General features: G+C 42.4%; 1 protein-coding gene across 6 annotated transcripts in view; it reads right to left on the bottom strand.

Annotated features, from left to right (window-relative positions):
• Positions 1-15340, bottom strand: part of ZNF385B (zinc finger protein 385B) — a 267958-nt gene that overhangs the window by 189030 nt on the left and 63588 nt on the right. Inside the window, exon 1 of one of the 6 annotated variants that reach the window (XM_060257195.1) lies at positions 4493-4590. The exons of the other annotated variants lie outside the window; for them this stretch is intronic. Within the exon in view, the coding sequence (XP_060113178.1) occupies positions 4493-4526 (34 nt within the window). The 5' untranslated portion in view covers positions 4527-4590. Of the gene's footprint in view, positions 1-4492; positions 4591-15340 lie in introns of those variants that run through there. 6 annotated transcript variants of the gene reach the window in all.

Raw genomic sequence — 15340 nt, forward strand, 5'->3', positions numbered from 1 at the left:
CTATTTCTTCCCAGGTTTGACCAGATTGAGTCACTGGAAAGATTACTTTCTGAATCATCTATCTTAGAATAATGGAAAGAAACAGCATGAATATAACTAACTTTTCCTTGTGTTTTTTTCCCCAGTCTCTGGTACTGACATATAGTATTTACTTAGCCAAATTTTGGGTGCATGCAATGGGACCCTTGGCTGGATTCCCCTGCAGAACACGGTGACACTGGAGCTTGTGTTTTAAATTACGTCACAACATTAATAAAGAACTGCAGAGTAGTTATGTTGATCATCAATCAAACCTGCTACTGGACTCTATCTAGGGGAGGAGGCTGCCTCTTTCAGGCTTGTTACGTTCAGGACAACCAAGTTAGGACAACCTGAAGGAAGCAGTCTCCTTTCCCCATGCAGTTCTTAGCCTATCGGAATGTAGCTGCCCATCCATTGGGACTTGAATACTATTTACCATACTGTGGACCCCTCTGGTATCAGCACTCTGTGAGGTGAAATAGTAGGATTGTGAGGAAGCATTTCCCAGACAGGAGTCATGTTATGTGCTCCTTGGCTCACTCCATAAGTTATATCCTATTATATCCTATATCTACTCTTCTCTAGATGCCTCAGAAAAACCCTTAGAGCAGGGATGTCAAACATGCTGCCTAGGGGCCGAACCAGGCCCCTGGAGGGCTCCTATCAAGCCGCCGAACAACTGGCTGTCATCTCCCTTCTCCCTCTCTCTTGCTTCTTTCTGCTTAACAGCTTGCTTTGCACAGGAGCTACAGAGCAAAACCTCTATTTTCTCCATTGGCTGAGGATCCTCCCTTGTTGAGCAGGGGGGGGGAGGGAGAGCTTGCTTTGCCAGGCTCTCTCAATCGCACAGCACAGCTACTGAGCCAAGCCTTTCTTCCTTCTATTGGCTGAGATTCCTCCCCCCCTTCTGGTCCCCTGGGGAAGGAAGGAAAGAGCCAGAGCTTTCTGTGCTCAGTTGCCTGAATCCCATTAAAGAAATGCAAAGAAACCACCTTTAAGACTAAGGAGTGGTAATGTTTTAAGTTGTTTTAAAAAAAAACTTTTAATTGTGTTTGTCTGTGTCCTTTATAAAGTTTATATCTGTGCTACCTAATCTTAAATAGGTACACACATGGCCTGGCAAGATCTCATTTATGTCAGATCTAGCCCTCATAACAAATGAATTCGACACCCCAGCCTTAGAGTGACCTGGATAATTAGCCCAACATAGGCTCTGAGTTATTTATAATATTTGACTTAAAAACTCAGCAATTTGGGGCACACGTATAATGACAGGAAACATAATGATCCAAGATGTCCACTGCTTGACAACTTATGAAGAACTGAAGAAAACACTATGAAGGATGTATCTTTCCAAATGAATGCATATGACTTAAATTTTGGAAAAAAACTCAACAAGTTTGTGAGCCAAAGACAAGCAAAATAATCCACAGCAACATGTCTTAGAACCTCAGCCTTCTACAGATATGCCCTAATATGCACAGAACATATTTCTTACTTAAAACTACAGCAAGGATGTATTTTGATCCTTTGCTGACATCATTCAATGAAGCGAATTTCTCAAAAAAAAAATCAGCTGACAGTTATTAAAATATTGCAATCAGCACAAACAATACTATATAAAGCATAAGTAGGTGTTTGTCACAAGGAGCTTACAATCTAAATTCAACAGGACATTCTTACAATCTAAATTCAATACCAAATAGGACATTCAAGAGGAGGAGAACATTATGATGATGATATTGGATTTATATCGCGCCCTATACTCTGAATCTCAGAGCCTCAGTGCGGTCACAATCTCCTTTACTTCCCCCCCACACACACACACACCAGACACCATGTGAGGTAGGTGGGGCTGAGAGAGCTCTCACAGAAGCTGTCCTTTCAAAGACAGCTCTGTGAGAGCTATGGCTGACCCAAGACCATTCCAGCAGTTGCAAGTGGAGGAGTGGGGAATCAAACCCGGTTCTCCCAGAGAAGAGTCTGTGCACTTAACCACTACACCAAACTGGCTCTCAGTTGCCATATATGTTCACCTGGCTGATCACCGCTGCACTACTTTGCCAGGATTCCAAGTTTGCTTCCTCACCTTTCATTTCCCCTCCTTTTATACAAAGCAAAATGTGAAGGCCACGTTCTGTCCAATGTTCAGTTATTGATGTGTTTTAAAAGTGATGCATCACTTTTCTACTGGAAGGCACCTAGAGTTGTTTAGTGAGAAACAAGACAGTAGTTCAAGCCTCCCACTGTTACAGTCAGTGAAGGAACCCGACAGACGTGATGGACACAACTGCTGCTTCTCATTCTGACAAGCACTGCTATCTTCTGAGAACGAAGCATGAGTAAATCCTGGCAAGAGTAAGAGGTGAGGTATAGAGATTTTTTCTATGATCCTTCCCCAACTTGTCAAAAGCAAGTGGTAGACAATGCAAGAATTAAAGTACCTGTTTTGCTAGAGTTGCCAGGTTTGGGATGGGAAATTCTTGGAGATTTTGGGGGTGTTGCCTGGGGAGGATACAGTTTTATGAGGGGAGGGACCTCAGTGGGGCAGGGATGTCGAACTCATTTGTTATGAGGACCAGATCTGACATAAATGAGACCTTGTTGGACTGGGCCATGTGTGATATAAACTTTATAAAGGACACAGACAAACAGATGTTTTTAAAAACTTAAAATAAACAATGCTTAAAACATTAGCACTCTTTGGTCATAAAGGTGCTTTCTTTGTATCTCTCCCATGCAATCCACAGAACTGGGCAAAGGAAGCTCTGGCTCTTTCCTTCCTTCTCCAGGGGACCAGGAGGGGATGGAGCCTCAGCCAATAGAAGAAAGAGAGGCTTGGGGCTCAGTAGCTCTGCTGTGTGATTGAGAGACCCTGTCAAATCAATCTATCCTCCCCCCCACACCCCTTCCTCCCCAAGAAAGGAAACTTAGCCAATGGAGAAAACAGAGGCTTTGCTCTGTAACTCCTGTGTGATTAAGCAAGCCTGGCAAAGCAAGCTGTGATGCAGAAGGAAGCAAGAGAGGGGGGGGGGGAGGAAGCAGTTGACAACCAGTTGCTCGGGGGCCTGATTCAGCCACCGGGCTGCATGTTTGACATCCCAGTCATAGAGTATACTCTCCAGGGGAACTGATCTCTATAGCCTAGAGATCAGTTGTGATTCTGGGGGACTAGCAACACTATGTTTTGCCTAATTGGCAAATAATTTGTATAATATGCAAAACAGGCCACACAGATTTGGAAAACTGGAATATGGCTGAGACATTCAAAGAAAAGGAAAAGAAGGAATCCCCTTGGTGTTATTGGGGGTAGGACTTTTATGGCACTACAATTGTAAATTAAAACTGCTTAGATAGCCTTGTGGTAACTTCTGTTTATAAATTGCAACTATGCTTTATTTTCCTTACAAAATGCTAAAAAAAAACCACCCTAAAGCATTCCATAATAAAGTGATCTTGGATGAAATGTCCTTCCTACTGGTTAATAATTATTCTAAAACTCACAAAGACTTACACAGAGAATTAAAACAACTTTGTATTTTCTACATACTGGGAGAAATACCACAGACTCTGACAACACATCCCCACAGTTTATCACTTTTCTCAAAGAGTAGAGTAAAAGCAGCGGCACATGAATATTTTACAAGCTGAACAATTTAAAAAATATTATTCCTTGTGTACCCAGAAAAGGGCATTTGTCAAGTATCAGACAGCGTTCCAATTTATTTTAAGCACCATTATGGATTTTGCAGCAGAATCCTAAAAGGCATATTCATTTATGAACCACTAAACAGGCTTTTACGCCATGTACCACTTCACTGAAAAAAAACATACAAACACCCTCATGTTCTACTGTCAGAAATGAAATATTCCTTTTAACGATGGTTTTCACATAATAAGCCACCTTTAAGAAAATGCTGTGATCTTTTCACATCCATTGGCTCTGGCAATCTCTCTAACACTCATCCCAGTCAAACAGTTAAAAGAAATTCTAAAAACATAATCCACTAGCATTTTAAACATTCACAAAAGATTCAGCTTATCTAAATAATAGGGCAGTACCTAAACCAAAGCAGATAGCAATCCATTAGTATAAATTGTAGCTATGGAAGCACTGCAAGCAGCACCAGATATGTCTCTTTGTGGCAAAGAGGACAGTATATAGAATGTACCCATCGATTATACACCATCCAACCCTCAGTTCCTGAAAATGTTTATTGTGAAGACACACAAAAGTCTCCTTGATTTAAATACAACTCACATTCGAGTAAGTGCACTTGAGATTGTAGCCTTGAAGTTTGAGCCTATTTAATGATCAGAAGCAAATTCTACCAATCTAAAAACAAGGGATTAGTTTCCAGGAAAATTTAGAAGCATGCAATATTAAACTTGGAACCCATGCTTGAAGTGAGGCCCACTGGGTTCATGGGCTTACTCCCAAGGAAAGCACAGAAATTAGTATTTTACTTACCTAAGAGCATGTTTCTCATCACCAGATAATTCATCAACGTTTAAGTCCTGAATAAGGGATAGATCCTAACAGCTCCGCTTTAGTCTTGGCAAGACTGACTAGAGCTGGAGTAGGAACTAGGAACTATTGAGAAATAAGTCCTCAACTGAAATCTGTAGCGGTATAGTGTGCTTCATTCCTATTGGTCAACAGATACCTCAAAGGAAGGTTAACTGAAACAACAGAGATACTGTCCAGAACTTTTGCCACTTCATGTGCGGTGAAGCAACAGCCTTCCCTCAGGGAAGAGTCACAGTTCAGCAGGAGTGGGCATATTTTGCATATGGAAGGTTCCAGGTCCAATCCTGGGACTCTCCCATTAGAAGATCACGTAGCCATTCTGGGGAAAGACTTTTGCATGAACTGCGTGAGAATAGTTGCCAAAGTAGACAGCACTCTTCTCAACAATTCAATGGAATGACAAGGCAGAAAGCACTTTCATATTTATCCAACAAACTGAAACCAGAGGATTTATTGCCCTCCACATCAGTAAGTCTGGCTCAGTTATAGACATCCACCGGAACTTGTACATGTTTTTCCTTTGGGGGAAAAAAGTAGATTCCCTATGCTGCACTCAGGGCAATTTTGGTAGGAAAAAGCCCAGCGGGAACTCGTTTGCATACGAGGCCACACCCCGTTGTCACCATTGTTCCACATAGGGCTTTTTAATAGAAAAAGTACAGCAGGAATTCATTTGCATATTCAGCCACACCCCTTGACACCAAGCCAGCCGGAAATGCGTTCCTACTCAAAAAAAGCCCTGGCTGCACTACTTCTGAAAGTGACCTGTAGCCTATGGGGCAGAACTGCTGTTTAAGAAACACTTATGGAGCCCTAGCAAGTCTGAGATAGATGCTACCCAGGGCTTTTTTTGGTTGGAAGAGGACAATTTTGAAGGAGACAAGGAGATAATGGCCCTCTCCCAAAGCATGGCTTTCAGGCAAATAGTTCTATATGACCTTGCTTTTGGGGTCATCCCCTGGCAGTTTTTTCCAAGCCCTGACATTTTAAGTTTCCCCCAGACAAATTAGGCACATGGACTGCTTGTTGCTGTGCTTCATTTTAGTAGCGCACTTGGTGCATTTCCTGAATAGTGCCTTTACCGACATGCCTCTAGAGGTAGGGGGAGCTAGGCCACCATAAGAACAGTTCTCTGGTAGGTTGGGAGGATGTAGGTCAGCGAAAGCTACCTCAACCAGGAGGAGGTCTGCTGAAAAAGATCGGCACTGAAGCCAAAGAGGGACTTCAACTCGGCCAAAGAATGAAAAAAACAGCTCTTCAGGCAAACAACAAAAATGGACAAAGACCCTCAGAGACGCAGCGAAACTAAGGAGCTGCTATTGCAGTGGCAGCAAAAGAGGAATTGAGAGAGAAGGGGGAATGTGCCTCTAGAACACGTGATGATTTAAACAGGAAAAGCCTTTGAGTTTCTCGGGGGGGGGGGGCATTCCTTCTTGGTTCCTAAGGAAGCTAAAATTCCTATCTGCGTCTCTGGCCTAAGTATGTGCAGTTCCAAGGTGTGTTGGCACTGAAAACAGAAGATGAACAATATTTTTCCCTCAGCCATTTTTCCATAACCCTATGAAAGTTTGAGAGTATATTACAGGCCCTAGATCATCCAGTGAGCATTCATTACAGAAATGAAGACTCAAACCTGGGTCTCTCAAGATACTAATCCAATACATTGGCTGTCTACCCCTATGTCCATCTACTGGGGCAGTTTTAAAATTCAGAATTAGAAAGGGAAAACTAAAAAGATCAAAGAATACACACAAAAAAGCACTAAAATAACAACATCCATTAAAAAGAACAGCATCAGGAAAAGTGTCAGTCAGTCCGTTTATTTACGGTCACAGACCATGCAAAAGTGTAAAACCCCAAAGCCCCCCAGGAGAGCAGCATTTTAACTTTGTGTAGGAACATTAATGAGAGGGCTAGATGAATGGGCCACAGCAGTTTCCCACAAACATGGCACTATCATGGAGAAGGTAATAATGCATCAGACTTCAGACAATGCCAGTATATCCACATCCAACAATGACATCATACTGCAGTTCTAGCATATTGGACAGAACCCCCTTCATGAGTTTTAATAATAATAATAATAATAAATTTTATTTCTATCCCGCCCTCCCCACCTCGGCAGGCTCAGGGCAGCTAACAACATTTCATAAAAACATACAATGGTTAAAAGCCTTTAAATTTAACAATATAAAACAGTAAACATTAACTTAACAGCATTAAAACAGTCCAGTAAGTGCAGTTATTCAGCGGTATGGTCTTAAACCGCATTGGCGGATGCTTAATTGCTGATCTTCTTAACAGTCCAGGTGTGCGAGCTTAAAAAGGGCGGTCTTGCAGGCCCTGCGGAACTAATCAAGGTTCCGCAGGGCCCACACCTCCTCGGGGAGTCGGTTCCATAGGGTAGGGGCCGCGATTGAAAATGCCCGTACCCTAGTATTCTGATATTTAGTCTCCCTCGGCCCGGGGATGGTCATTAGATTTTTCCCAACTGATCTCAGTGCCCTCTGGGGTTCATACGGGGAGAGACGGTCCCTCAGGTAAGTAGGTCCTCGGCCATATAAGGCTTTAAAGGTAATAACCAACACTTTGTACTGGACCCGGTATATGATCGGCAGTTCACGTAGCCTCGGCTGTATATGTTCCCGTTTTGGGAGTCCCAACAACAGCCTGGCCGCCGCATTCTGCACTAGCTGCAGTCTCCGAGGCTCTGCTAAATATCATAATCATATTATAAATTTAATCTCCAGGATGCCTTTCTAGCCAGAGGATTAGAAATAGGAATACTTTCCATAATAACTGAATTCAAGTCCAGCAGAGTGTGGGTGCCTGTGTTGGTCTACAGCTGGAGGAGCAAGATTTGGGCCAAGTAGCACCTTAAAGACAAAAAGGTTTCTGGGAATAATCTGAGTCAAACCTCCATTCACCATCACCAGGTACCCTGGAAATCTGGTTGCTCTTTAAAGGGAGCTACTGGGCTCAAATCTTACTCTTCTAACTGTTCCAGACCAACATGGCTACCCACCTGAAACTGTAATAGCTCCAGTAACACCTTGAATGTTGTTGCTCAGGAAATCAGGTTATATTTTGTCCAATGTTCCCTCTAAACTGCAGAGTCTTGTGAGCAAAAATTCGACTTTGTGAGCTACTGGCATTAAAGCTGTGAGCTACTGGCATTAAAGTTGTGAGCTACTGCATAAATTACTGTGCTCTGGGGTCATTTTTCCCGAACTAAGACAAAAATATGTGAGCTGGAGGCTAAAAATATGTGAGCTAGGTCACACTAACTCAGCTTAGAGGGAACGTTTGTGACCTTTGTTTACTTCACGGGTTCCAGGGATCTCTGATAAACACAGAGATAAAAGGTTTCTGTCCCCACAATTAAAAAGGTAAATGCTAAAAAGGCATACAAACCTCCCCTCAAAATGGTGAAGAGTTCCAGGTTTGTATCTGATCGATAACGTTTCTTTATTCGTTTAAGCAAATAAACAACCGTCTGTATAGTTTGCGTAATAATTATCACTTGTTCAGTCTGCGGTGAGCTTAATGGGATTTAGATTCTCGGGTAGAGTTTTATTTATTTAAAACATTTATGAATACTTCTCTTCCAAAGCACTTAAAATGGGCTACAATTTAAAATAATGACTTGCAACACAACAGACACGATACCGAAAGAAAAATAATGGAAAGAAGAAAATAAGCACTTCCAGTATCAACTAGGCATACAGAGAGCCTCAACATGAACAACACACAAGAGTGAACATACCTTATCTGACCTCCTTCACTCACACAGGAACTGAGGTCTTGATCAGATTGCTTTGATTCTTCTGGTTTAAGTTGATCTCATGCACAGCACCATGCCCCAAACAGCTCAGAGCCTATAGTTTAGTTTAGTTTATTAAATTTATACCCTGCCCTCCACGCCGAGGCAGGCTCAGGGCAGCTTACAACATTGGTCATAATAACAATAGTAATAAAATTTAATCTCACATTAGTAATAAAATCAGTCAATTAATAAAACAATTTAAAACAGCTGGTGCTAATAACATTTTGGTATTATCCAGTTACCCTGGCATCATTATTTCCTGGATTCCTCCTGCTGTTATAGGTCTCAAGGGTCAGCTGAAAGCAAGCTGGAAGAGTATGGTCTTACAGGCCTTGCGGAACTGAGTGAGGTCCCGCAAAGCCCTAACCTCTTCCACTAGCATACAGTATACAGATACAGTAGCAGCTTTGTGCTAAAAGGCAATGCTAAAAGGCAATGTTAGGTGCCCCCCCCCCCCCCCGCCAAATAAAAAAACTTCCAACAACAAAGTCTGCAAACTAAGGCTGATTCCGCATTCACCTTGCTCCGGGGCAGGTTTCCATTTCTGTGCGGAGCAAGCTGGCGATATTGCACTAGTTGCTCCGTGCTGCCATTTTGTGCGGGACAAGCCCACGATTTGCTGCGCTGCAGTGCAAACCTGTTTTTTTTCAGGTTTACACTGTGGCGCAGCAAATCGCGGGTTTTGCCCCACGCAAAATGGTGCAGAGCACCTGGTGCAAAATCGCCAGCTTGCTCCACACAGAAACAGAAGCCTGCCCTGGAGCAAGGTGAGTGTGGAATCAGCCTAAATCATCTCATTTACTAGAGAAGAGGTAGGTACCCCCAAGGGTCATTACTAGGTCAATAAAAAACCTTCTTGTAAAGCAGGGAATTGCTCCCAGTTCATCCCCTTTGCATGGTCTAGTAGTTTAAGAAAGCAGAGTCATTGTGCAAACAGTTGTATATGAATTTATGTAAATAGTCTGGCTATTGGGCTGGAATTCTAGCAAAAGTTCCTTTGCATATTACGCCATAGACCCCTGATGCAGCCAATCCTCCAAGAGCTTACAAAAGAGCCCTGTAAGCTCTTGGAGGATTGGTTACATCAGGGGTATGTGACCTAATATGCAAAGGAGCTCCTGCTGAAATTCCACCCCTTTACCCCAATCACGAGTGGCACATGAGCAAAATCAGCACATGGTCAAGAATAGCCAGTGCCAATTCTCATGGAAAGTTTTTGATCTGCTTTAAACAGAAGTCCTTAACAGTAGATAGCCATATCAAAACACTGATGAATATTTTAATGCTACTTTATCAGGATTTTTTAGAGTTGCCAATCTCAGGTAGGGCCTGGAAATAACCCAGAATTATTCTTGATCTCCAGATGACAGATCAGCTCTCCTGGAGAAAGTGCATGCTTTGGAAGGTGGATTCTATAACACTATATGTTTCTGAGCTCCCTCCTGCTCCAGGAATTTCCCAGCCTGGAGTTGGCAACCCTATTTAAAATTCGCTTCTTATTACAGAAGGAATAAGGTGAGTGGGGGAAGTGTAAACAGAATGCAGTGAAGGAAAAGAGAGACAAAGGAACGGAAAGAAATAAAGCATAATAAGATTTAATGCATGCCATTATAGGATTTTTCAGTATATTCAGCTTTATTTTTTTTAAAGGATCCTGACTTTGTAGATATTTTAGAAAGTGATTTTCTGATTGCTTCAGAACTTCACCCTCTTGTTGCAAAAAAATGTGAAAATAATACAGCAACAGTTGAAATAAAGTTGCATGCTGATAAACTGTCATCTTATCAGCACACTTCTCTTTGTAGCTGCAAGGGGGGTAATCGGAGTTCGCAAAATGATCATCAGTTCACAAGGAATAGAAGCTAAAAATGCTATAGTTACCAAAAACGTGAAAAAGAAAGAAAATAAAAGCACTGACGTTTACAGGGTGGCAGAATGAATGCTAATATAGTATGAAAGTGCCATGAAATTGTTCCAGTATCTAGAAGAGGCTCAGTGGCCAAAAAGAAAAACCATCTATGTTTGCAGAGGCTAGCGCAGAAGTCCCTGTGTGGGGCCCCAGGGGCACCACGGGGCACACCAATATTTTTCCTGGTGCCTGCCAACTGTTTATTTTATTTTGTATTTATAATTCAAATGTACAAACCGCCCTGCCTCTGAGTACACACGGCTCGGAGTGGTGAACGATATAATGAGAAACATTCATTAATAATAGAACAATTTAAGTAATACATGAATAAAAACATTCTCAGATGGTGTTTAACACCTCTTTTAGAAGGTAGGTGGAGTCCGCCCCACAGGGCTTCTGATTGCCCACTGGAGATCCGACAGGCAGTGCAGACTAAAACAACATTTTGGTAACAGCTGCCATTACTGTGTTAGCTTTATTCTCTATCTCCTCTTCACCACTATATTTTTTAAAAATTTACTATTCTCATTCCCTGCACATGGGGTTCCAATTTGGTGTAGTGGCTAAGTGTGCGTATTCTTATCTGGGAGAACTGGGTTTGATTCCCCACTCCTTCACTTGCACCTGCTGGAATGGCCTTAGGTCAGCCGTAGCTTTCACAGTAGTCCTTGAAAGGGCAGCTGCTGTAAAAGCTCTCTCAGCCTCAGCTACCTCACAGGGTGTCTGTTGGGGGGGGGGGGGGGCGGGAGGAGAAGGTAAAGGAGACTGTGAATGCTCTGAGATTCAGAGTATACGGTGGGATATAAATCCATTATCATCATCTTCTTCTCTGCATGCATATGTGATTGGCTCTGCCTCACACAGTTGTCGTTTTGTGACTGTGCCCACCAACCTGTGCTGGAATTCCAAAGGTGCCTTCAAGCTCAAAAAAAGCTGGAGATTCTGGGCTGGCATATGCAAAATGCTCAGTGCCTTCAGAAAACAGCAGTGAATTATAAAAGCTCCACTGAAAAAACGAATCTCCGAAGAACAAATGACATATCCAGGTACCCCATGCAGACAAAGCAGACAGCAGCTCTTTCTGCGTGGGGTTCTTGGATATGTCGTTCGACATCGTGCTATTCCCAATTCATTTGGAGGCAGACTCATTAAAAACACCCCCAGCATTCTTCAGGCGTTCCTGAAGGGATTATTTTTAAATGAAGGTTTACATTTTTTTAAAAAAGCAGTAGCAGAGGAAAAGAGAGAACGGCGTCTCCTCAGAACAAGACATAACACTGACAATTATTAGGCTGGTGTTCTTTTTAAAGCTGAGCTGCCCAATTCAGTTCCCTGAGGAGGCACAAACTGAGGCCACAGATTGGACCAAGTGCCACCCATCCTGAAAGTTGGACAATGAAGAAAGCTGACAGGAAGAAAGTAGATATGTTTGAAACGTGGCATTGGAAGAGAGTTTTATGGATACTGTGGACCACCAAAACAACAAATTGGGTTCTAGATCAAATCAAATCAAGCCTGCACTCTCCCTAGAAGCTAAAATGACTCAAATGAGGCTATTTTATGAGAAGACAAGAGTCACTTGAAAAGACAATAATGCTAGACAAAGTTGAAGGCAGCAGGAAAAGAGGAACACCCAGGCCTCATTTGGGGCAGGAGCTTACAGGAGCGGAGCTCCATAATCTCTACATGTTATTGTGCTCTTTCCTTCTTACCCTCCCCCCCTCCACTCCAAATACTTGCTTCTGGGCTCTATTGCTCAAACCCCCTGTGAGAATTTTGCTGAACTCTAAGATTTGACAAACTTTCTAATATTTTTCCCCAAAACATATAAAGCAGACAGACCGAAATCTTCCTCATGCCCCTGTGGCCACATAGGAGAAAGTAATTTAAAAAGTATGGTGGGATTAAGGTTTTGTCTTGACAATTATAGTTCAAGAAGCATTTTAAGGTAGATGCTGTGGTGATATAATTTAGTACACCTTCCAGTGATGTCAGGGGTGTGTGGCTTATGCAAATGAGTTATGCAAATGAGGTCCAGCACCTCTTTTACTACTAAATGACCCCTGGGAAGATCCAACTCAAAGAAGCTTCTGTTTGCAAGACTTGAGCAAGTCTGTAAATGAGGACCTTTTAGAGGTTATTAATTCACAGTGTTGCCAAAAACTGAAAGCAACTTGATTGCACTTAACACACACAGAGAGATTAATGGAGTCATGAAAAATATTAAAGAGCTCCTTTCACATTCCGCTTTGCGTGCACAGTTCCTAAAAAAAGTTGTTTGTAGATGTGAGAAAGGGTTGCATTCATTCAATCCATCATTTATTAGAAGCATGGACCAGCAGAATAAAACATATGTTCATAGGATGGTTATAGAGAGAGATATGTACAAACAAAAAAAATCTTCTTTTATTTATAAAAGCAAATACACTTTACTGAATTCAGACTGCGCCTTGGTAGTCTCGGGCAGCTGGAGAGAATCTGGAAACTCTATCCGAGGTTTCAGATTGCAAGAAGAAAGGAGATATATCGTTCCTCTGATCTTCCTGGGGGTATTTTGCAGGATGGGTATAATAAATATATGCCTAAGATCTTTACGGAAGAGTCAATGCAGCACCTGTCCAGCTGCTTCAGTTTCCCCAGCAGCACAAGAGCACAGCCACAGATGCTCATGAAGAGCTGCATCACACCATCGCCCCTTCTAATAAAGCAAATGGAAGACAGGCCAGAATTAAAGTTATCCTGCATCTGAGAATCAATAAATTATATAAATAGTTTGACAACACCAATTTCTTGTTCCTAAGTGATGGCATTTGCATCAGAACTTAAATGGTGTTGGAAGTTTAATGTCCCAAATCTTTTTCTAATTTCAGAATTAGCTTGGGAACAATCCAAGGCTATTAAATTGCTAAAAGAATACTCAATGGACTGTAGTTCTCTGAAAGGGTTTTTTTTCCATTTTGACTGAAAGGTACAAGAAAGAAAATAAGCTTCAGTCAGTAATTGATCCTGTGCAGGGCTTTATTTTGATCAGGAATGCAGTTCCAGCTGGCTTGGTGTCAGGAGATGTGGCCTAATATAGAAGTAAGTTCCTGCTGGGCTTTTTCTACCAAAAAAGGCTTGCGCAAAACATTTGTGACATCAGGGAGTGTGGCCTAATATGCAAATAAGTTCCTGCTGGGATTTTTTTATAGGTTCTGTGTATCTATACATGAGCTTCCAGAAAAATTAAACCTATTTCAAGATGCAAAACTGCATAAGGAACACAACAAGGGAACCGCAAGTATGGCTCTCAGAAATTTAGTCAATAATTTGAAGGAGTCTATAGTTGGCATACGTGCAGAACTGGGAGCCTTTTCGTTCACCATCAAGTCACAGCTGACACGATTACCCCATAGAGTTTTCAAAGAAAGAGAAATTCAGAGAAGATTTGAGATTGCCTGTTTCTGGCAACTTATCCTGTTTCCTTGATAACTCATCCAAATACTGACCAGGGTCAATGCTGATTAACTTCTGAGGTCTGAAAATACCTGGTTAGCATGGACTATCCAGGTCAGGGTGGGAACCATATAGCAACTGTAAAATAACCTTGGCCACAAAGACAGGGATAGCTGAAGGGACATATTCACCTCCTAAGAATATAGGAGAAGCCATATTGGATCAGGCCAATGACCCATCCAGTCCATCAACACTCTGTGTCACACAGTGGCCAAAATAACCAGGTGCCATCAGGAGGTCCATCAGTGGGGCAAGGACACTAGAAGCCCTCCCACTGTGCTCCCCCCCAAGCACCAAGAATACAGAGCATCACTGTCCAGACAGAGAGTTCCATCAATATGCTGCGGCTAATAGCCACTGATGGACCTCTGCTAGTTCAGAAATCCGCCCCCCCCCCAAAAAAAAAACCCCAGATACATAATCTGGACATTCCTCACCACATCCTTAATTTGAATGTGCCAAGACCCAGAAAAATGAAAAATTACCTGTAAAAGGAGGGTTGAGACGAGAAATTCCTGGAGATTTTGAGGGTGGAACCTGAAAATGGTGGGGAGTTCAATGGGATATAATGCCATAAAGTCCCCCTTCCAAAGCCTTTTCTTTCACCATCAAGTCACAGCTGACTTACAATTACCCCATACGGCAGGGATGTCGAACTCATTTGTTATGAGGGCCAGATCTGACATAAATGAGACCTTGTAGGGCTGAGCCATGTCAGGCCAGGCCATATGTGTGCCTATAAACTTTATAAAGGACACAAACACAATGAAAGTTTTTTTTTTAAAAAAAACCCCTTAAAATAAAACATGTTTAACACATTGGCACTTGTTGGTCTTAAAGGTGCTTTCTTTGTATCTCTCCCATGGGATCCAAGGAACTGGGCAAAGAAAGCTCTGGCTCTTTCCCTCCTTCCCAAGGAGGCTGGGAGGAGCCTCAGCCAATAGAAGGAAGAGAGGCTTGCTTCAGTAGCTCTGCTGTGCAATTGAGAGAGCCTGGCAAAGCAAGCTCTGCCTCCCCTCCCCTCCTTCCCCAAAGGAGGAGCCTCAGCAATTGGAGAAAATAAAGACTTTGCTCTGTAGCTCCTGTGCAATTGAGCAAACCTTGCAAAGCAAGCTGTTATGCAGAAGGAAGCAAAAGAGAGGGAGAAGGAAGCAGATGACAGCCAATTGCTCAGGGGCCTGATAGGAGCCCTCCAGGGGCCTGATTCAGCTCCTGGGCCACATGTTTGACATCCCTGCCATAGGGTTTTCAAAGCAAGAGACATTCAGAGGTGCTTTGAGATTGCCTGAGATTTCAGCAGATGAACTAAGCTCTGTCACCTGGAGATTAGTTTTAGTTCCAGGAGATCTCCAGCCACTACCTGGATATTTAAAAAATACACAACACTCGGGTTATAGTGACCATGATTACTAAGTATATAATGTCCTGCAAAAATAGTTACAGGTAAGGACAACAATTATTACAAAAATACATTTATAAATACTAATAGTCCCAATGTACAGGAAGTCGACTTGGTACTCCTGCTTCAAAAGTTCTTCTAGAAGAAGACCGCAGATGT

The sequence above is a fragment of the Heteronotia binoei genome, chromosome 16 (genome assembly GCF_032191835.1).
Source record: "Heteronotia binoei isolate CCM8104 ecotype False Entrance Well chromosome 16, APGP_CSIRO_Hbin_v1, whole genome shotgun sequence".
NCBI lineage: Eukaryota > Metazoa > Chordata > Lepidosauria > Squamata > Gekkonidae > Heteronotia > Heteronotia binoei.